Consider the following 21,796-nt stretch of genomic DNA (forward strand, 5'->3'; position numbering starts at 1 on the left):
TTAGTCCAAAGCAATACTTAAAGGAAAATATATATTTCTAAACACTTAGGTCACTAAAATAGAGAATAAGCAGATCAATAAATGGGGCTTGCAAAACAAACAAAAAACTTGAAAAAGAACAAGTTAAAAACACTCAATTAAACCCCAAAGTAGAAATCCTGAAAAATCAAGAAAATAACAGCATGAAGTAAATCATTTGTTAATGTGATTTAAAAAGATCCAGAATCAAAAATGAAAAGAATAAATTCACCATCAATGAAGATGAAATTAAAGCAATTTGTCCATTATATGACAAGAAATCTAAGTGAAGAGGATGAATACTTACAAAAAATATAATTTTCTAGAGTAATGGAAAAGGAAGCAGAATACTTAACCCAATCTTAGAAAAACAAGTTGAGGGGCAGCTAGGTGGCACAGTGGATAGAGCACTGGTTCTGGAGTCAGGAATACCTGAGTTCAAATCTGACCTCAGACACTTAATAATTACCTAGCTGTGTGGCCTTGAGCAAGCCACTTAACCCCATTTGCCTTGCAGAAAGAAAGAAAGAAAGAAAGAAAGAAAGAAAGAAAGAAAGAAGCTGAACAAGCCAAAACTGAGCTTCCCAAGAAAAAATTCACAGGACCACATGAATTCTACCAAATATTTAAAGAATAATTAATTCTAATACTATATAAACTATCTGAAGAAATAGGCAAAGAAGGAATTCTACCAAATTCCTTCTATGATACAAATATGGCATGAAAAGCACAGAGATAATACACCAATTTCTCTAATGAATGTTGATGTAAAAATTGTAAATACTAGCAAAGAAATTATAGCAATATCATCACATACATCATATACTACAACCATGTATGATTTATTCCAGGAATGAAGAACTGGTTCAATTTTAGAAAAATTAACAGCATAATTGATCATATCAATAATGAAACCAACATAAATCATATGATTCTCTCAACAGAGGTAGGAAAAAAAACTTTTGACAAAATACTCATTCCTAACTAAAAAGAAAACATATATATACTCGAAAGTATAGGAATAAATGGAGCTTTCCTTAAAATGATAAATAATCCTACAGCTAGCATTATCTATATTGAAGATAAATTAGAAGCCTTCCCAAAAAAGATCAGAGGTGGAGCAAGGATGTCCATTATTATCACTATTATTTAATACTGTACTAGAAATTTTAACTATAAAAATAAGAGAGGGAAAAGAAATTGAAGAAATTAGAACAGGCAACAAAACTGTAACTCTTTGCGGATAATAGGATGGTATACTTAGGCAAACTAGGAGAATCAACTAAAAAATTAGTTGAAATAATTAACAAATTTAGCAAAATTACAGGATATAAAATAAACTAAGATAAATGATCAGCATTTCTATATATTACCAAGAAAGTCCAGCAGGGGCAGATAAATTCCATTTAAAATAACTATAGACAATATAAAATACTTGGAATTCTATCTGCCAAGACAAACCCAGAAACTTTAAGAAACACTAGTACAAAACACTTCACACAAATAAAATGAGATCTAAGTAGATGGAGAAATATAAATTGCTCATAGATCTGTGAAAGATGACCTTTTCCTCATAAAAACCTTATTTGTATAGTTTCTGGGTTTGCCTTGGGAGATGGATTCCCAAATACTTAATATTGTCTACAGCAGGGGTAGCTAAGTGGCACAGTGGATACAGCACCGGCCCTGGAGTCAGGAGGACCTGAGTTCAGATCTAGCCTTGACCACACTTAGCTGTGTGACCTTGGGCAAGTCACTTTAACCCCATTGCTTTGCAAAAAAAAAAGATGTAAAAAAAATATTGCCCATGGAAAAAAATGGAATTTCTCTTTAGGTCTTTTGTTCTTGAACTATGTTACTAATAGATAGAAAACCTTCTTATGCACAGGCGGGGAGAATGATGGTCTTTCAGTGAAGTTTCCCCTTGAATATACTTTTGAGCACAGTCTGTTACGAATGACCTTTAGTGAAACTTCCCTATGAATACATTATTAAATCCCTTATCTGGACTGTTTGCTGAGAGAGAAAAACATTGTCTTGTCTCAATATTCTTGGAACATGAGGTAATCTTAAAGAGAATTGAACTCTGTGATTGGACCTCTCCAAATTTAGTCAAAGGAAATGCATGATGAGGTTTTATAAAATATCATTTTTATAGGACAGTGCTTAGCTATGAATAATTATGAATAAGGGAATGAAAACTATAACTTTCTAATGGGATAGAGATTAGTTATGAATAATTAGGATAATGAGGTTTGAATTTTTTCTGCACTTATTGGGTAATATTAGTGAAGAGATTGTAAGCTTGTATTATCAGTCAATGGTGGGTTAAGACATTATTTAGAGGTAGATTAGTGTTACTATAAAAATGACCTGCATAATTTTATTTTTGACACATTCCCTGGTTGGTGCTATTTTGCAATGCGATGTGTCCTTCCTCGAGGAAATAAAGACCTTTCCTGTTCCCTGACTCAGACTCTCAACCCTTGATTCCTCTGAGCATCATTTATCTTACAAAGGTCAGTAAATAAAAATGCTAATTCTGTTTTACTTAGTGTTGTACAAATGAAACTACCAAAAATTATTTTACAGAGTTAGAAAAAAATTATATCAAAATTCATCCAGAATAAAAAAGGCAAAGAATTTAAAGAGAATCAATGAAGAAAAATGTGAAAGAAGTTGGTCTAGCAGTAGCAGATTCAAACAAGGAGTCATAATCAAAACAATCTGGCTAAGAATAGAGTGGTGGATCTGATGGATCATATTAAGTACACAATACACAGTGGTAAATGATCAAAGTAATCTACTGTTTTATAAACCCAAAGATCCAATTTGTCAATATTTGACAAAAATGGCTAGAGAAACCAGAAATGTTTGACAGAAACTAGGTAAAAACAACATTCACAGGATATACTAAAATAATGTCAAAATAGGTACATAAATTAGACATAATGCTATCATAAAAAATTAGAGACAGATGAATATTTTACTTGTCAGTTCTACAAAAAAGGAAAGAATATATGACCAAACAGGAGATAGAGCGTTACGAAATGTAAAATGGGTAATTTTTATTTTAGCCAAGATTAGAAAAAAAAGCACAAACTAAAAAAAATTTTACAGCCAATTTTTCTGGTAAGTTCCATTTCTCAAAAATATATACAGTGAGTCAAATTTCTAAGAATATGTGTCATTCCCAAAGGATGAATGGTCATAAGGATACAATCAGGCAGTTTAAAGAAGAAATTAAAACTATCTAGTCATATGAAAAAATTGCTTTATACTGATTTAAAGAAATGTAGCGGAGGAGCCAAGATGGTGGAATGGAGCTAGGAATTCCCAGAAGCTCTAGATCACATTATGCCTCTAACCAAAATCAAGAGGGGCAGAACCCACAATTTTCCAGCCCAAGACAACGTAGAAGATCTGCAGGAAGGATCTGTTCCACCAGGATCAGGGTTGGAAGGGGATGCAGTACAGTCTACTATGAGGGAACCAGTTCCAACCTTCCAGGAACAGCCTGCAGGGTTGCCTGGGTCCTTGGGGGGTAACTGGGCCCATGGCAGCAGGAGCAATTTCCAGACTTCTCAACGCAGGGATTGCCAAGGACAACTTGGAAGGTCAGTGGGAAAACTCTGGCACACCAGAGTGATCAAGGAGTCCAGTGCAGCTCAGGCCTCAGAGCATCTCTGCCTCAGAAAGGGGAAGTAGGCCTGAAGAGTCACTCAGCAGCTGCTTCCAGGGTGCTCAGCCCGTGGACAGAGGGGGTCGAAGGAGACTGCAGAGGTTTCTCTGCTATCCCTGGGACAAGACTCTGTGACTTTGCCCAAGCTCAGATCCAGGTCACAGTTAGGGCCCCCATAATGCCACAGCAGAGCAGGGACCCTCCTCACAGCTCCAGAGCAGAGGGGAGTGCTTGTGGTCATCCACAGACCAGACCACAAACTATAGCAGTCAGAACCTCTCATAAGACCTTGAAGTTAATTGAATTAAGGTCATTGGGGATGTATCCCCAAAACACTCAAAAGCTTGGGAAGTGCATTAAAATCAGGTCATAGGTTGGGGAAATGAGTAACCAAGAGAAGAAAAAGAATCTGACCAAAGATAATTACTCTGGTCTCATGGAGGATCAAAGTCAGATACAAAAGATGACTAAGTCAAAGCTTCTGTATCCAAAGCTTCCAAGAAAAATAGGAATTAGTCTCAGGCTATGAAAGAGTTCAAAAAAAATTTTTAGAAATCAAATTAAGGAAGTAAAGGAAAAATTGAGAAGAGAAATGAGAGCTACGGTGGAAAATCATGAAAATCAAGCCAGCAGCTAAGTGAAGGCAATACCTCCCCCCCACAAAAAAATACCAAAAAAATAACATGTTAAAAACTACTTTAGGTCAAATGGAAAAATCAAGTTCAAAAGGTCAATGAGGAGAAAAATACTTTAAAAAGCAGAATTGGCAGATGGAAAAGGAGATACAAAAGCTCTCTGAAGAAAATAACTCCTTCAAATGTAGTATGGAGCTAAGGGAAGCTGATGCTGGAAGAAATCAAGAAACAATAAAACAAAATCAAAAGAATAAAATGTGAAATATCTCATTGGGAAAACAAGTGACCTGGAAAACAGAACCAGGAGAGATAACTTAAAAATTTTGGGACTACATGAAAATCATGACCAGGAAAAGAGTCAAACTTCATTTGTCAAGAAATTCTCCAGAAACATTGTCCTGTTAGCCTAGAAGCAGAAGGCAAGATAGGAATTGTGGGAATTCATCAATCATCTCCTGAACCCCCCACCCCCCCAAAAAAAAACTCCCAGGAATATTACAGCCAAATTCCAGAACTTCCAAGTCAAAAGAGAAAAATATTACAAGCAGCCAGAAAGAAACAATTCACATATTGTAATGCTGCAGTCAGAATTACACAGAATGTAGCAGCATCTACCTTAAGAGCTTGAGGGGCTTAGAATATGATATTCCAGAAGGCAAAAGAGCTAGCATTACAACTGAGAATCAACTACCCAATGAAACTTAACATCTTCTTTCAGGGGAAAAGAAAGACATTCAGTGAAATAGGAAAATTTCAGAATTTCCTGTTGAAACAACCAGAGCTAAACAGAAAGTTTGATCTCCAAGTGAGAAGGTGTATGGAAAGAGCAAATTATGAGGGATTTAATGATGTTGAACTGCTTCCTGTATGAGAAGATGATACTGATAACTCCTAAGAACCTTCTCATTTATTAGGGCAGTTAGAAGAAATACACACACACACACACACACACACACACACACACACACAGAAACAAGGCACAGGAGGGTGTGGAAGGCATAATATACTGGGAAGGATAGGAAAAAAAATTGTTAACCATGAATCAAAAATTAAGGAGATGCTAAAAGCTCCTCTAGATGCTCTAAGTGAGTTTAAGTCACCTGGTCTGAACAAATTACATCCCCAAAATGAATTAATATGCAGGTATGACATCTGTAAGTGATGTAGAAATAAGGAATTCCCAATGAGGAACTTCCACATTGCACTCTCTGGAATATACAATCATAAAGAGTTGCCAGGAGCACTAAAGGATTAAGTGATTTACCTTGGATTACATTATCAATGTGTGTCAGCAGTAATACTTAAACCCAAGTCTTGCTGATTCCAAGGCCACATATTCACTATGTCTTGTTAGTTGCCATAATATAAGAAATCAAGGGGGAAATTGCTGAATGTGGTGGTACAAACTTGTAATTCCTAGTTCCAGTAGGTTTAGGCAAATGGATGGCTTGATTCAGGAATTCTGAGCTACATAAGGGCTAAAGCTCATAGGGTATCCTCACTGAATCTTGGAATGGAGTCAGTGAATGGCTGCTGAATTTACAATCTAAATAGGGAGAACCAATCTCAAAAAAAATAATAAATTATAGGAAAGAAGAAAAGGGGTTGCACACTTGAAGAAGTCTTTAAATTAAAAGTCAGCAAGCTGAATGTTGATTACTGGCAAAATTCTAGAAAAGATTATTAATGCAAGCACGTGAAAAGGGAAGTGGTGAACATTATGAAGCAATTAAGAACAAGTTGTTTCAGACTAACTTCATTTAGCATAATTATTAGAGGAGAAGACAATTGGGAAAATAATAGTACTAAAAATGGCATAAGAACATTGTAAAGAAATGAAGATGAAGTGTCATACAGTGGTCATCAAGTTAGAGGTCCTGGGTTAAAATTCTGCCTATGAAATTATTTGTGACCTGGACAAATCACTTAACCTTTCTAAAATTGAGTTTCTCATTTCTAAAATAAGTGGGAGGAATTAGATGGCCCCAGAGGTTCCTTCCAGCTCTATTATTTTTAGAAGAAAATGCAGGGGGACATATAACCATTGCCTTAAAATATCTGAAGGGGTGGATGATGTGAAAGGGTAGGAATTTATTCTGCAGAGATCCACAAGACAGAAACAAGATCAAAAACTGGAAGCAAATTTTGCATTAGCAGAAGGAAAATTGATTAATAATCATATCTATCTACAAATGAATGATCTGAATAGGGATTTGATTCTAAAAGTTTTTAATAACTGTAGAATATCTCTCCATGTACTTTACCATTCAACATTGAAACAAGATATACATTCTCTCTACTCTTACATCTTTTCACTGGTTGTCTAATATGCTGGTTCTCCTTCCTTGAATTCATTTGCTGGTTTCCCTGAAGTCTCAACTAAAATCTCACCTTCTATAAAAGAACTGCATAATTTTCCTTAATCCTAGTACCTTTCTTCTGAGATTATCTTTAATCTGTCCTATATCCATCTTGTTTGTACTTAATGGTTTACATGATGTTTCCCCCTTAAGAGCTCCTTAAAGGGAAGAATGGTTTTTTGCCTTTTTTTGTAACTCCAGTGCATAGTACAGAAGTTCCTGCTACTTTTAAGTGCCTAATAAACACCTATTGATTTAGGGAATTAATGCTTTAGTTAGGGGCTGGATTAGCACTCTATTCTCTGAGATTCATTTCAATTCTGAGATTCTATAACTAGAAAAGTGTTGCTGCTAATTATATAGCAGCAATAATACATTCCGATTATTGACCAAAAATCAAAGTAAAACAAATCTCAATAACCCTAGCAGAACAAAAACAGTCCTATATTGTTATCCCTACATTTTTTTTGCCCTATTCATCCTGATACTGCTGCCAAAATAACTTCCCTGATGAACAAGTTTGATCACATCATTCCCTTTCTGTAAAACTTCAGTAGTTCTCCAGTGTCTAGGAATGTAAATTCCTCACTTTAGTAACCAAGATTTTCCAGAGATTGTTCCAATATACCCACCTATTCTTATTGCACAACTTCAATTCCTTTTACAATGTAGGTACACTGGCCTACTAACAAGTCCTTGTTCTTATGTCCTTACTGTCTCCTTGTACATGTCTGTCACTTCTGACAGACTACTTCTCCATCTTCCTGTCAAAATTCTTTCTTTATTAAAGTCACAGTTCAAGTACCACTATTATAGAGATTATCCCTTCTTTGCCAAATCTCTCATCCTGAACACCATTATTGCTTTTCATTTGTCAGACTTTGAGTTACAAAAGGATGGTAAGTATTGGTTTTTGTTTTTTAGAAGTTTCCTGATACTAATGTTTACCATAGCATCTTTCCCAAAGGAGGCTTTGATAAATATTTGTTGTGTAAGGGAGGGTTTGGTCAAAAGGTTTTCTCCAGAGGTGGCTTGGCCATGACTAATAACTATTTCTCTTGGAAACACCATCCCATGATCTGTCTTGAGGTCAACAGGAGGAAATTACAGTATATAAAATGGTAGGGTTTATATGTTTATTTTTAATTACAAGAAACTTAACAATCAAACAAAATTTCTCTTTGCTTCTATTCAGACTTTCCACTCTCGCTGGTAAAATATGGAAACAAAATCTAACTAAAATTTTCTCTGCGCTTCTACTTTGTGGCAGGCACTGATCTAAGTGCTGAGTATGACAAGGAAAAAAGACCCTACTCTCAGGCAGCTCACATTCTAGGTGGAGAGAAAACAAGAACTCAGTACAACAAAACGGGCACGTTGTAAACGGAGGTTACTCTCCAAGGGAAGGCGTCGGTTTATTAAGATGACGGGGTTCTAAGATTAAGATGACCCCGGATTCTAATTCAGACTGCCATTAACTAGTTGTGAGAGCTTGGATAGACACTGAATGGGCAAAGACTGTTTTACCTGAAACAAACCAACCAAAAATCACCAACTGCTCCATTTGCTGCTTTCCAGCATCTTTTCCAATTTCTGAATTTTGCATGGTTGTTTTTTTTTATGTCTGGGATTAAAAAAAAACCAGAACTCACCCTGATTTGGTTTTTGCCTTTTTGCCCCTTTCCATTCTCTCGCCTTATTGCCTGCAATCAAACTTTCACAGCCCCCGTCTTCCCCATCCCCCAGGCACCCCAGAACAACTTGGGGGGGGCGGGGGTGAGGAGGGAAAAGAGGGAGGGTTGTTTGTTAGCTCTGTCCCCACAGCCCCTAGTTTAGGAGGGGAGTGAGTGCCTGACCCGGCCTTGGGGTTTCTGGCGGGAATCCTGAAGGCCTGAGGTCTCGGGGGGGGGGTGCATGTTGGGGTGCTGAGGAGGGAGAGGTGAAGCGACGCGGCGAGCTGTGCAGGGTGGGGTGCAGGGACCTCACCTCCGTCCGGGGTCCGGGAGCTGCTGCCGAAGAGCACCGGGGGCGCCAGGGCCCCTCCTCGTCCCCGCCCGCAGCCGCCGCGCCCGCAGCTCTGGACGCTTCCCCCCGCCCCGCCGCCCCAGGCGCCCGGCCCGTATCCAGGCAACCAAGTACGCCCCGCCGCGCTCGCCACTTCCGGTGCCCCTCTCCTGGCTCCGCCTCCGCCCGGCCGCGTTCTCGCAGCCCCAGGGTGGAGGAGCGCCTGGCTCTCGCGAGAGGACTGCCTTTGCCTACCTTCCTTCCCCAATATTCAAGTCTGCAGGAGGAAGAGGAGAGAACCCATAACACAACCCACAAGCATTTATTAAGCTCCAAAAAACGATGTCGTCGTCTCAAGCAGCTCACATTCTGTTGGACAAGCCCTACATTTCTATGTAGATGGATACATACTTGGAAATACATATCCATATACTCATATGCATCCTTTACACTCACGTATGTACTTATTATATACCTACATATTGCATATACATACATACTACACTTGCATATACACATATTCTACGCCGCATGTATGCAACATGCAGGTGTCAATTTCATTATCAATGTGTACCTCCCTGGAAAGAACATGGAAGAGGAAAAAGAATTAACATCTCCCTGGGGTGACTCACCATTTTGGGATTTTATGGAAACGCTGGGGTTTCCTTATCTCTTCAGAACAGTCCATTAAGAAATCAGAAAAAGGTTTCCCAGCTAATAGAGAATTAATTGCTTCCCCAGACTAGAGTAGTAATTAAAATTCCAGGGTAGAACTGAAATGCATTCATGCTTATGGAAATGCCTTGGTTGACCAAGCAGTTAAAACCACAAACCAGGAAAGACTTCAAAAGGAAATACACACAACACACATAACCAGCACACATTCAATACATACCTATACATGTATATGCCTACATACATACCCATATCTATGTACCTATACATTCATACCTATACCTAAGTTCAGACTTCAGGAAAGATCACAACAGGCAAAGCAAGCTATGCATGCCCCTAAGGACTGGGCTCTCACTGAACAAGAAATTCCTCTTATCCTTATTTAAGTATATAGTCTAAATCAAGATAGTATGGGGAGGTCAACCTGGACAAAGGTATAGAGATAACAGAATCCTATCTATGAAGCACAGCACAGAGGCAATTTGCCTGTGCTATGAGTGTGGAAAACAGGTTATAAAGTAATCAAGGTGGAAAGGTTTTGTGCTGAAGCTTTTTTAAAACAGAAGAGTTTTCATCTTATCTTAGAGATAAAATGGAGTCTTTCAAAGGATATATGATCAAATGGGATATTTGTAAAAGGATTAGCACAGTATCTGGCACAAGTGGGTGCTCAATAAATGCACATTTCCTTCCTTTTGTTGAAGATGTCTCCTTGCTCACACAGAGCAAGAAGTGTCTGCTCTAGTTAACAACTGTGTCACATTCTCAGTTTTAAACCCTTCTGCCTTCCACATTCCCCCTCCCTTGGTATCTCAGGTGTGGGGACTGCTAATAAAAACACCGTAGACCATATCTCAGAACCACTCTTCTGTTCTGGTCCCAGAGGTCCCTAAACAGGTCATTCCTTTTGATCCAGGAGGCGACTCCTTCTTTGAATCTTTTGTTACTAACATTCTCTGACCACCTGGCTCTAAACCAAGTTTTCTCAGGATTGTGGTTTCAGGATGCTAAAAATTTATTTGCCTCAGAGAAAGGAGATAATGTAGTTGGTAAACACACTCACTTCTGATAACCATCTAGCTAAGGTGAAAAGTGAGACTTTAGATCATGAGTGGGTAATATATCTGGAATATATATTGCTTTTCTGCCAGAGGATTTGAAGGAAATGCCTTTAGAAGGAGCAAACTTTTACTGGGTACTTTGATGGATCCTGCCATCAGAAATGAAGGAGACATCGGGGCTGGTTAGATCATCACCACTGCAACAGATACCCATTCATCACAACAAACTGAACTTGAGGCAATGACCAGGGCTTGTGAATTAGGCTGCTTGGTTCTTGTTCTTCATTATTGAAGAAGACTAAAATGACATCACTATGTTAGAGATAAATTACAGTGTATCCTGTTATGGTTGATCAGACCAATGAGTTTAGAATGCTCTATCACAGGTCAGACACAAATAGACCATGTGAACACTTGCAGTGTTTACTCTAAACTTATGTTATCTCATGTTTCCTTTTCTGCCTCGCTCATAGAGTATAGCACCCTCTCTGATGAGGGCATGCCATGCTGCATGGTCCCAGGCCAGCTTCTCTCTGATGCTGCATAATCAATTCTAAAGTTCTTAAAACACACCTTTAGGGTGTCCTTGTATTGCTTCTTCTGATCCCCTTGTTAGCTCTTGTCCTGTGTGAGTTCTTCATAAAACAGTCATTTTTTTCTCAAGTGTATGTTTGTATTCTAACAATGTGACCAGTTCATTGTAGTTGGGCTCTCTGGACTAACATTTGAATGTTTGACAGTTAAGCTTGAGATAGGACCTCAGTATCTGGGATCTTCTCCTGCCAGGTGATCTTCAGAATCTTCCTAAGACAATTTAAACAGAAACGATTCAGTTTCCTGACATGGTGCTGGTAGACTGTCCAGGTTTCACAGGCCTATAGCAATGAGGTCAACACATTGGCTTTGTGGACCTTCAGTTTGCTAGTCAGTCAAATACCTCTTCTCTCCCACAAGCTCTTTTGGAGTCTCCTAAATACTGAGCTACCTCTGGCAATGCAGGTGTCGATTTCATTGTCAACGTGTACCTCCCTGGAAAGAACATGGAAGAGCAAAAAGAATTAACATCTTCCTGGGGTGGCTCACAATTTTGGAAACACTGGGGCTTCCTTACCTTTTCAGAACAGTCCATTAAAAATCAGAAAGAGGTTTCCAACAGTTAATTGCTTCCCCAGATAAAATTCCAGGGTAGAACTGAAAATATTGCATTCATGCTTATGAAAATGCCTTGGTTGACCAAGCAGTCAAAACCACAAACCAGGAAAGGTTTCAAAAGGAAAGAATAAGACCATGAAACTATGGATCAGCTCTTATTAGTCCAAATGGACTTACAGTACTCTCTAAGAATTTATCCCTCCCTATGATGCTATTCATTCAGCTATAGTTTGCTCTAAAATATTGGTGGGGGGAGGGGGAAGCTTCCCCCCCCCAATGACTAAATACAGTATTTAAGTTATAGTTAGTGATAATGTTTTGCTATTTAAAGATAATATTTGCTATTTAAGGATAAAATTCCTGAGTTTGATTACCAGGATATCTGTCTGATTTGTCATAAACCCAATAATAGAAAATGGCATGTGCAAGCAGTCTGAGGACTGCTAAGGTAGATATGTGCTTAGAAAAGTTTATGAGGATGACCTGGGACATGGCCTAAGTAGGATCCTCCTTACTCTATTTCCAACATTATGATAGTTCATTTCTGGAGAATGGAAAATTCCCCACCTATTGAATCTTGAGCTTTGCCTTTAACACCCTGTGAATGTTAAGAAAGGAGGAAATGTCAAAGAGTTATGATTTTTATATTGATTTAGTTATGACTTATACTGATGAATGTGAGAGATGGCCTTCAGTGAAGTTTCCTCATAAAAAACACTCATATACAACTGTGAGACTTTCAGTAAGATTTCCTCATGAATACACTCTTGTTTCACCTTATCTTCATTAGAAGGAAAAACTGTCTGGTTTCCATAGTATCTGCAATTCTTGGAAATGAGGTAATTTTTTTTTTTTAGGTTTTTGCAAGGCATTGGGGTTAAGTGGCTTGCCCAAGGCCACACAGCTAGCTAGTGTCTGAGGCGGGATTTGAACAAAGTGAGGTAATTTCAAGAAGAACTGGATTGGCTCTTTGATATCTCCAGATATCAGATGGTGAGAAGAAATGCAAAATGAGGTTTTATAAAACATCACTTTTAATAGGGTATAGATTGAATAATTATAGTAATAAGTAATCAAAAACTATAATTTCCCCACAGGATAGAGATTAGTTATGAATAATTAAGACAATGAGTATTGAATTGCTTTGTGCCAGTTGGGTAGTATTTGTAAAAAGATTGTGAGCTTGTCTTAACAGGCAGTGGTGGGATAAGACAGAATCTAGATATAGGGTTATTATTATTGTTAATGTTATTGTTATTATTATTATAATAAAAGAAGATCTGTGAGCTTCTATTATTGACACTCCCTGGCTGATGCTATTTTACATCAGGGGTTGTGTCCTCTCCTCATGAGGAAATAAAGACCTTTTCTGCTCTCTGCCTCAGAAATCTTGATTTCTGTGGTTGTTATCCCACACAATCAATATGATGCATTTAATGCATTTAATACTAATAATTTATTTCTAGAGATTCTTTTCACAGGCAGAGACTGGTCCTGGGAAACAGTGAAAACAAAGAAGCAATAGTAATTGTTTTTAATCTTGATAAGTCTTACATTCTTTTACTTGTTAAGTGAAGTGAACTGGTAAAATAACAGTACTGAGCCCAAGCAAAAATAATAATATTCTCCCAAGACTATATAATCAACTTAGACATTTTAATGACTAATTCATGAAGTTCTTCGATGTCCCTAATATAACCTGAAAAGAATAGTAATATGTCAGGGGCATGGTGAACTTGTAGTAAAAAAACACCTGTTTAATTGGAAACCTAGCCATCCCAGATAAGGAGGGGAATGTTTACTGGGAACTTGGCCAGTCCTGTAAAAGAAACCCCCTTTCCCTAATTATCTAGAGAAGAAACATCCCTCCTGAAACTTGGCCAGTTTCAGGATGGATCTTCTGAATCCAGAGTCACATAGATATTTGGCACCATGCCTTCTTTGTTTAGAATTCTATAATTACTCAAGCCTGCTCAGATCTCTTTAGGAATCTCACCCATGGAGAAGATGCTCTTCTTGGGACCCTTCTGATGGGGCCTATGAAAGGTTGGCTGTTGAAATTCAGGGTTCCCTAGCCTGAGGTTTGCTTTCATTGAGTTGGAGCTTCCCCTGATCCACCTTGTTTGATTGTCTGATTGGTAAAACTTTGTTTCTTTTGATCATCTCTGATAACATTTCTTATCTCTTTTATTATCTTAATTGCATTTGTTACACTTATAATCCTTTTAGGAATCATTAGTTATTGTTGTTGCAAGCTTCCATTGGCATATTAATAAACAACTTCATGTTTTTCCCCTTCTGGAGTGTGTCTTAGTGTAGGTGGGAATCCGAACTAAAGCCATTAATTTCACACCATTCCAACAGCACTTGAAGACCATATTTCTTGTACTGTTCCACAGGGAAGATCACTCCACAAAACTGATTCTTCTGGGATTCACCTTCCTTCTCCCTTTCCCTATATGATCATGTATGTGATCATCTGGCTAAACTAGAGCAAGGTGAAGTTCCAAGGAAGGAGTTATCACATGATTTGTAAACTGGTTCCTTGCAATGAAATTAATGAGATAACCTGTTTACTGGCACTCCATCTCCAATCTGCTCTCTCATGACCAGATTAGAGACCTTCTCAGTAAAAAACAATCTGTTAATGATATACACAATGATTGCTTGACATATATTGTGACTATTATGTAATAATGTGACTATTAAAAAATTAAAAGAATGTTATGTATAATGAACAAACTTGACCTTAAAGAATAAGTGAGAAAATGAACTTTCCATTTTTTCCAGACAACAGGTGTAGAATGTCTCATATACTGTCAAACTTGGCTATGTTGATTCTACTGAACTAAGTATTGTTCATCTTTTTAAAAAAATTGTTCCAAGTGTAGCTCTCCCTCTAGGGCTACATCTCTAAATCTCACTTACATTACCACCTAAAGTCCCAGAGGGCAGCTGATTATGATTAGGGATTTTTAGAAGAAAACTATGAAGGGTTGCCTTCTCACATTAACACTCTGGTGTGCTTCCCATTTGTTAGTGGCCAGAATGAATTACTGCTTAGAAAATATATTTACTAAGGATGTTTAACAAGTTCAAATATTATAGAAACAAATCTTCTTAAGTTATGGTGCATTCTCCCTCTGTACCCAGAAAGTCCCTGGGAAGAAGGATCTCAAAATTAAAGGCACTTGTGAGGAACTTGTGTGTTAAAAAGGTTACTGGAAGATAGGATGGGAGACCGGTGAAATAGTTACACATCGAGTCCTTGACAACTTCCTTTCCCCCCTTTTTCATAATGGGCATTTAACCAAAAATTTGTCTTTTTTCCCCCTCATCCAAGTTCATGGGCTCCTTTGAGTCTATCTTGGGGATCTATGGATCCCAGATTAAGAATCTCTGCCCTAGACCATAAGAAAAGATCCTTTGAAGCCAAAAAGAAAAACATCACAAAAAAGTGTCACACTGAGTAAAGACTAGGACAATGGCACTGTAATAGGAAAACTGGCACTGAAGTGAACTTTGAAGAAAGTTAGGGATCCTGGAAAGCCTTTACTGATCTTCTTAGTTGTTACCTATCCCACACTGGAGGGCCTGACCTTCAGCCTGATTTGGATTGCACTGCCTTTTGGTGCTGGGAAGCACATCCAAAGAGACCTCTCCCCAATAGGCAAAAGTCTCTATTGTGGGACTTGGACAATTCCCAGGTCACCACCTGAATACCTAAGCTCCTTGGCTGCCTCACCAGAAGGCAATGCAATCCAAATCAGGCTGAAGGTCAGGCCCTCCGGTGTGGCCTAAATTAGAGGATAAAAGAAGAAGGAAGATTCCTTTAACAATGCAAACAGAAGATTTACAAAGTTTGTCTCCAGTTGATTTCAACACCCCCTCGGTCTACATTTTCTCTGCATCAAGACCAGATAGGAATAGGTAGAGACTAGACAGAGAGACCAAACAAAAGGCTACTGCCATAGTCCAGATATGAGACAATGTTGAAAGGTGCTGAGAAGGCAAAACTTACAGAAATTGGCAAATAATAAAATAGGGGTGGTGAGCTGGTCGTGAATGACCCTAGGTTGAGAAACTGGGTGACTGGAAGGATGGTGTTGGCTTCAACAGTAATAAGAAAATTTAGAAGGAAAGGTTTGAGAGGGTCATAATGAATTGAGAAAGGAAGAGAGTTTGGGACGGTCATAATGAATTCTGTTTAAGACATGTGAAGTTTAAGATGTCTAAGGGACATCCAGTTCCAAATGTCTAATAAGCCAACAGTCACAAAAATAACCCACTCTATGCCTAGTCTTGGAATGCAAGTTTATGGAGTGTTACGGAAATGTCATTTCATCAACCTGGATCTTGAGACTTGCAAGGGAAAAAAAAGATTGCGCATACATATATGTGTATGTGTATGTGTATGTGTATGTGTATGTGTATGTATATGTATATGCATATGTATAGGTATATGTATACACACATACATGTATATATGTGTGTACATATTATGTATGTAATATATTATGTATATAATACATATTGAGTATATTATATATATTACATATATATATATATATATGAAAGGAAGGGTAGAGGTTTTGAGAGAGAAGCAAAGAGGGCAAGCTGGATAAGGTGTTTACACAAAACTACAACTCCCAAGGCACAACGCGCGGGCTCTGCTTCCGGGAATCGCTCTTTAGAGGTGGGCCTTTGCCCCGCCCCGCCCCCACAGCCCGGGCTGGCGCCTAGCTCCGCGGGGCTTGTGGTCCCGCCTGTGTCTCGGGGTTACATGCTGAAGTGGATGTGAGTGAGGGCTCGCGAGTCTTTCGACTGCAGCGCTATCATTCCTACTCAGTTTCCTCGGAGGAGAGGAGAAGGAAGGAGGCTAGGCCCCTCGCCGGCGGCCCTTCCTTTCTGCGTCACGCCCGGCGGCGGCCGATGACGCCTTTCCGGCGTGCGGGGCGGTGTTGCTGTGTCAGTCTCCCGCCCCCTCCCCCAGCCGCGCGCCCGGGTCTCCTCACCCCTGTTTCCCGCCCCGCCGCCCCGCTCTCGCTCTCTGGAGCTGCCGCTCGGCCGCTTGGCGGGGTTGGGCTCCGGCCGCCCGCTTTCCCGGCCGCCTTTTGGGGAAGTTTCCCGGATAGCCACGGGGTCCGTTTCCCGGGATCCCCCCGCTCCTCAGGCGCACTTCCCTTCTCCCCTGCCTTCATCCCCGTGCTGCCGGCGGATTCGGGGCCATGGCGAGCGGCGGGGGCAGGTACCGGCTGAGTTGCTCGCTCCTGGGCCACGAGCTGGACGTGCGGGGCGTGGTAGCCGGCCTCTACCCGCCCGGGGCCTTCGTGTCCGTGTCTCGCGATCGCACCACCCGCCTGTGGGCCCCGAACAGGTGAGCACGGCCTGTGAGACGGAGAGGGGCCCGCCCGAGCCCTCCCTCGGCCCTTGCCGCCTCCCTAGCCGGGAATTCCTGCAGAAATGTCACCCGAGAGGTTTAACTGTGCTATGCCAACGGGAGGAGGGGGCATCCGTGCCCAAGACCCCCCAGTACAAAGCCTCGCATTGCTGCTGCCTCCTCCCGCCCAGACCGCTTAGGCCAGCATCCTTCCCTGAGTTACTGACCGGCGAAAGCAATTGTTCACAGCTGTTGGCAAAGAATTTCGGAATCCCTGCCTCTAAAGTCACTAGTGTACATGGTCACTTTTATTTTTTGTATATATGTGTCATACTTCAGTAGCCTAACATTAGGGTCAGTGGCTCAAAAAACTTTAGGTGATCATTATCGTTAAATAGAAATTTACTACTAGGATGAAGTTTTTAGATATTTTGTACTTCAAAGGCATTCCGACAAGTCTTAATTTCGAAGCATACAGCAGTAAGAATTTTTGTGGGTCTGGATCTAGGCTCATGGGAGGGTGGACAATTTGATATTTTTTTGTGTAAAAGTTTTTATAAAAACTCATATGCTCTTGTGAAATTTTGTCTTGAAGTTTCTCAGAAATATTGATGTTTTCAGGGTAGTAGTAATTCTTGCTCATAGATTGTGCTGCTCAGATGTAGGCATCTTTATAAATAGTAGAACAAGAATTTATTAAAGGCTTATTATGTCCCAGGCACAATGCCTCAGGGATACAAGTAAAAAGAATGAAATGGTACCTACTCATAAATGGGTTTTCTTTCTATTGGAGGAGACTACAGCTATGCTTTTGTTATACTGCAGATTTATGGAGTGTAGTCAGTATATTGAATGCTATCTGTCTATCTATCTATATACAATAATGGTTCAGCATATTGGAGATATGTTCACTGTAGATACTCTTTGTGCTGGTATAAATGGAAATCTATCATTTCCTACCAGAACGCATTTCTGCTCCCTAATTTTTTTTTTGTTTGTAAATATTTCAAAAAAAGGAGTTCCCATTCATTCTCTGCCTTTTTTTTTTTTTTGTTTGTTTTTAAAGCATTTATTGAATTCTAATATAGTACTCAGGCTCTCCATTTATTTGTTCACAACACTATTCTTCAAGTCATTGTCTCTTTTCTGATTATTTCCTGAATGGTGTCTCTCTCCCCCCCCCCACATTACTTCTTTCTTACAGTTTATCATTGAAGTATGTTTTAGTCTACTTATGCCAACTATGTGTCTTTCCATATGTTCTAAAATGTGGCTTTTATAGAGAACATCTTGGGGTCATTGACAGCAGTATCCTAAATACACACCAGAAGATCTCATTTGTTGCTTTTTAACTCTGGGTTCAATTTTCATTTGCAAGACCTGTCTAGGATAGATGAGTATCTGTGGGTGTATATACACACACATGTGGGTATATACACACACATTACTTATTAATCCACCTTAACAGTTACATTTTAAAGCCAAGCAATGCATGTTCTTCATCCTCCTTGTTTCTCCTGCCTAGGTTGTTATGCCAATCTCTTTGGAGTAACTGGATCTCACTGAGAATCTGTTGGAATTAGGAATTTGATGGAATCAGGACAGTGTTATCTGCAATTAGGAGTATCCAGAGAACTTACTATCTATAGACAATCTCTTTAATATGGACTCCTGTCATACCACCGATCTTTGGCTAGCATATGTCTTCTGTTTTATGATTTGCTTGATAATTCTTGAATCAGTTTTCTCTATGGCTGCAGTAGTCAAGAAATCAAAGAATAATCTTAACTTTTGTATCTTATTAGACAGTTAAGGGTGTATTTAATGCTTGCTCAATTGAGTCAAATTTATTCTATTATTTTTGTTAACATTTTCTTAGTAGTGAACTGAAGGTGTGATTTCCTTTGAAATTTATAAAAACTTGCCTTTTTTCATATTTCTATCAAGGATACACTTTGATTCATGTAAACACTATTCTCTAAAAGATTATATATAGACGAGAAGCATAGGTTGAGATTTGCTGATGTTTGCTCATTTGTATCTTTTTTTAATAACAATATCTTATGGGTTTTTTTCCACTCCATTCTTTTAGTAGAGTTATGGAGTTTTTGAATGGAATCTCTATTTTAATCCATTCTTTAAAAAAAAAAAGATTTCTTCTACAACATTCCCATTAAGTGGCTAAACATCCATTGCTGTTTGTGAGGTACCCCCTACTACCTTCAGTATCCCATTACATTTTTGGATAGCTCTAATGATTAAGAATTTTTTTTCTTATTTCAAGCATAAATTTTCTTCTTTGTAGTTTCCACCCATCACTCCTTATTTGATACTTGGGACCAAGCAGAATAAATCTAATCCATTTTCCATGTGTCAGTCCTTCAGATACTTGAAGACAGTTATTATGTCCTTCCAAGTCTTCTCTGCTCCAGGCTCCCATCTCTAATATCTTCAAAGGAACTTTATGTGATATTAACTTTTATTTACCATGATCTTGAATTCCTTTGAGATGTTCAAAATTGATCCCTGAGGACCTTCAAAATTATCAACTTGAGCATGGATTTCTTCTCTATGTACTAGACAAGGTATGGCTGTACTTCCCAACTACATCTTTTTAATTGCCATTTCCATTTCCTGGTATAATATGTCAAGTATTGAAATGGCTAGATGTGGTAGTTCTATTATTGTTGACAAAAATTGCTGGAGAAATACTGATAACTATTTGTTTATACATGTTTTTCAGATTATTTGGCTTAGGTCTCAGGTCATCTTTGATTGCTTTTTATTCTTTGAGGGAATACTATTTTTTCTTTTTTAGTTTTTGCAAGGCATTGGGATTAAGTGGCTTGCCCAATGCCACACAGCTAGGTGTCTGAGGGCGGATTTGAACTCTAAGTACTCCTGACTCCAGGGCCAGTGCTCTATCCACTGAGCCACCTATCCTCCCTGAGGGAATACTATTTTCTAATTCTCCTGAAATACATCTAAAATTCTGATTTCAGTATTACAAATAAATGTTTAATCAAGACTGATATCATTTCAAAGTTGTATCTCAGGATTTTCCTTAACAGGATGTAGGTTGCTTGCTACACCATGAAGTTAAATTGAACTATTTGCTCAATTGACTCATTCCAGGGAATAGAGATGTAAAATTATATGATCCTGACCTCAAGGTCTGGGGGGGGGGGGGTCTTAATAGCTGTCCTGGTACTTAGAGCAGAGTTTCAAGAAAGACTCAAATTTTCTAGTATTTAATAAAGGCAGAGACTTTTTATTTTTCTGTCGAAGAGGTGATTTAAGACTTAAAGCAAACCACCTAGGGACAGAGATAGAAGATTACAACCGTATCAGCCACTAGGATCTACTTTATGTGGTGGGTCCAGTCCTACTCAGTTTTGGGGAGCTCTTAGTTACTTCACTTGGTTCTATCTTTGATGTGCCTGGATTAGTTTCACACCAGGGCAGCTTCATGAAGCTGCTAAAAAAAAAGTCATGGTTTTGTGGGAGAGGAGCTGGATGTTTGTTCTAAAGAAGTCATGTTTAATTTTAGATTTTGGACCCTTGAGGGTCCCTGCTGACTCAAAATGGGAATATAAAGCTGGGGTATAGTAGCTTCCAGAAAGTGACAGGATTAATGTTTGTCAGGATAAGGAAAATGTCTAAAGTTCAGATCAGAGGCATTCTACCACAATTTGGCTTTTAAGTCTCAGATAAGGCCTATATATTTTAGGTCCTTTTGGAAACTCACATACTTCTAGGGAGTATCAAATAAATATACAAGTTAGAAAGTGAATTCTCCAAAAGGGAAGTCTGGATAATGTAGTACTGGAAAGTTTGAAGAGGAAGATAACATTTTCAGCTGAAGAAGGTAAGGGGAAGTTTTCATGTAGGTAGGGCCACCATAGATAAGCATTGAACAAAGTGGATGTAGAAGAGGGAGTGCATTCTAGAGACTGGATGTATTTACAGTGCCTGGTATAAACAGGTGTTTGCTGGGAATGTATGGAATCAGGAGATTGAAGGATGAAATTAGGGGGTCAATTTATAGTAGCTAACTTGGACCTAAAGTTAGAGCAGATCAAAGGGAGTAATGGTGGAATAAAGCTGAAAAGATAAATTGGAATTCTGTTGGGCTTCAAGTTATCAACTAAGGAATTTGTATGTTATCTTGTGGACAGCAGTCATATTAAGTGGATTTTTAGATTTAGAAAATAATAGTTTTGTGTACTAGGATGGTTATTTTGGCAGCTTTACCCTACAGTTCTAAGTAGTGAATTAGTCTTGTTATATGTGGAGAAAAGGAAGGGAATAAGCATTTATATAGTGTCTACTATTAGGCATTGTGCTTACTACTTTTTTGGGGTTTTGGGTTTAACCCTAGTCTTGTTGTATCCCAGGAAATTGGATCAGTTCTAAGTTCAACCTTGGGTTTCAGGGTTACTTTGGAGTGAACATCTAAGACCCAATAACCTTGAAGGGATTATTAATGACCTTTTGGGAGTGTCTACTAACTGCCACATAAATCTTGAGTCTTACTCTTGCTTCAAATTCCTTGGCCCCTCCCCCATTATATAATCTAGAACTGGCTTTTGAAATTCAGGGTTAGCACAGGTGTGTTTTCCCAAGAATTTAGGACCTTTACTTGTATGTTATAGTTTACTGTACTCATCATCCTATTTTCCCCCCTTCCCACTTCTGTCAAAAATCATAAGCTTCTTACTCAACCCTAATCTGCCTCTCTCCAGAAACAGAAACTTCTGACAACCCCGACCACAAGTGGTCTCTCCCTTCTCTGAGCTGTATACTACACCACTTAGGACATACCATTT

The 21,796-nt window shown here is 38.9% G+C and overlaps 2 protein-coding genes across 6 annotated transcripts in view; one reads left to right on the forward strand and one right to left on the reverse strand.

Moving 5' to 3' along the window:
* The window catches only part of IFT74 (intraflagellar transport 74), a 174,147-nt gene extending 157,289 nt beyond the window's left edge, over window positions 1-16,858 (reverse strand). The window contains exon 1 of one of the 3 annotated variants that reach the window (XM_074200242.1): window positions 16,840-16,858. The gene's annotated coding sequence lies outside the window, so the exon portion shown is untranslated. Of the gene's footprint in view, window positions 1-8,681; window positions 8,791-16,602; window positions 16,695-16,839 lie in introns of those variants that run through there. The other 2 variants (XM_074200241.1, XM_074200240.1) reach the window with 2 other exon arrangements.
* PLAA (phospholipase A2 activating protein) overlaps window positions 16,510-21,796 on the forward strand; it is a 112,196-nt gene continuing 106,909 nt past the window's right edge. For 2 of the 3 annotated variants that reach the window (XM_074200237.1, XM_074200238.1), the window contains exon 1: window positions 16,510-16,964. In XM_074200237.1, the coding sequence (XP_074056338.1) occupies window positions 16,816-16,964 (149 nt within the window). In that variant the 5' untranslated portion in view covers window positions 16,510-16,815. Of the gene's footprint in view, window positions 16,965-18,917; window positions 19,553-21,796 lie in introns of those variants that run through there. The other variant, XM_074200239.1, reaches the window with a different exon arrangement.

Source organism: Macrotis lagotis, chromosome X, assembly GCF_037893015.1.
Source record: "Macrotis lagotis isolate mMagLag1 chromosome X, bilby.v1.9.chrom.fasta, whole genome shotgun sequence".
NCBI lineage: Eukaryota > Metazoa > Chordata > Mammalia > Peramelemorphia > Peramelidae > Macrotis > Macrotis lagotis.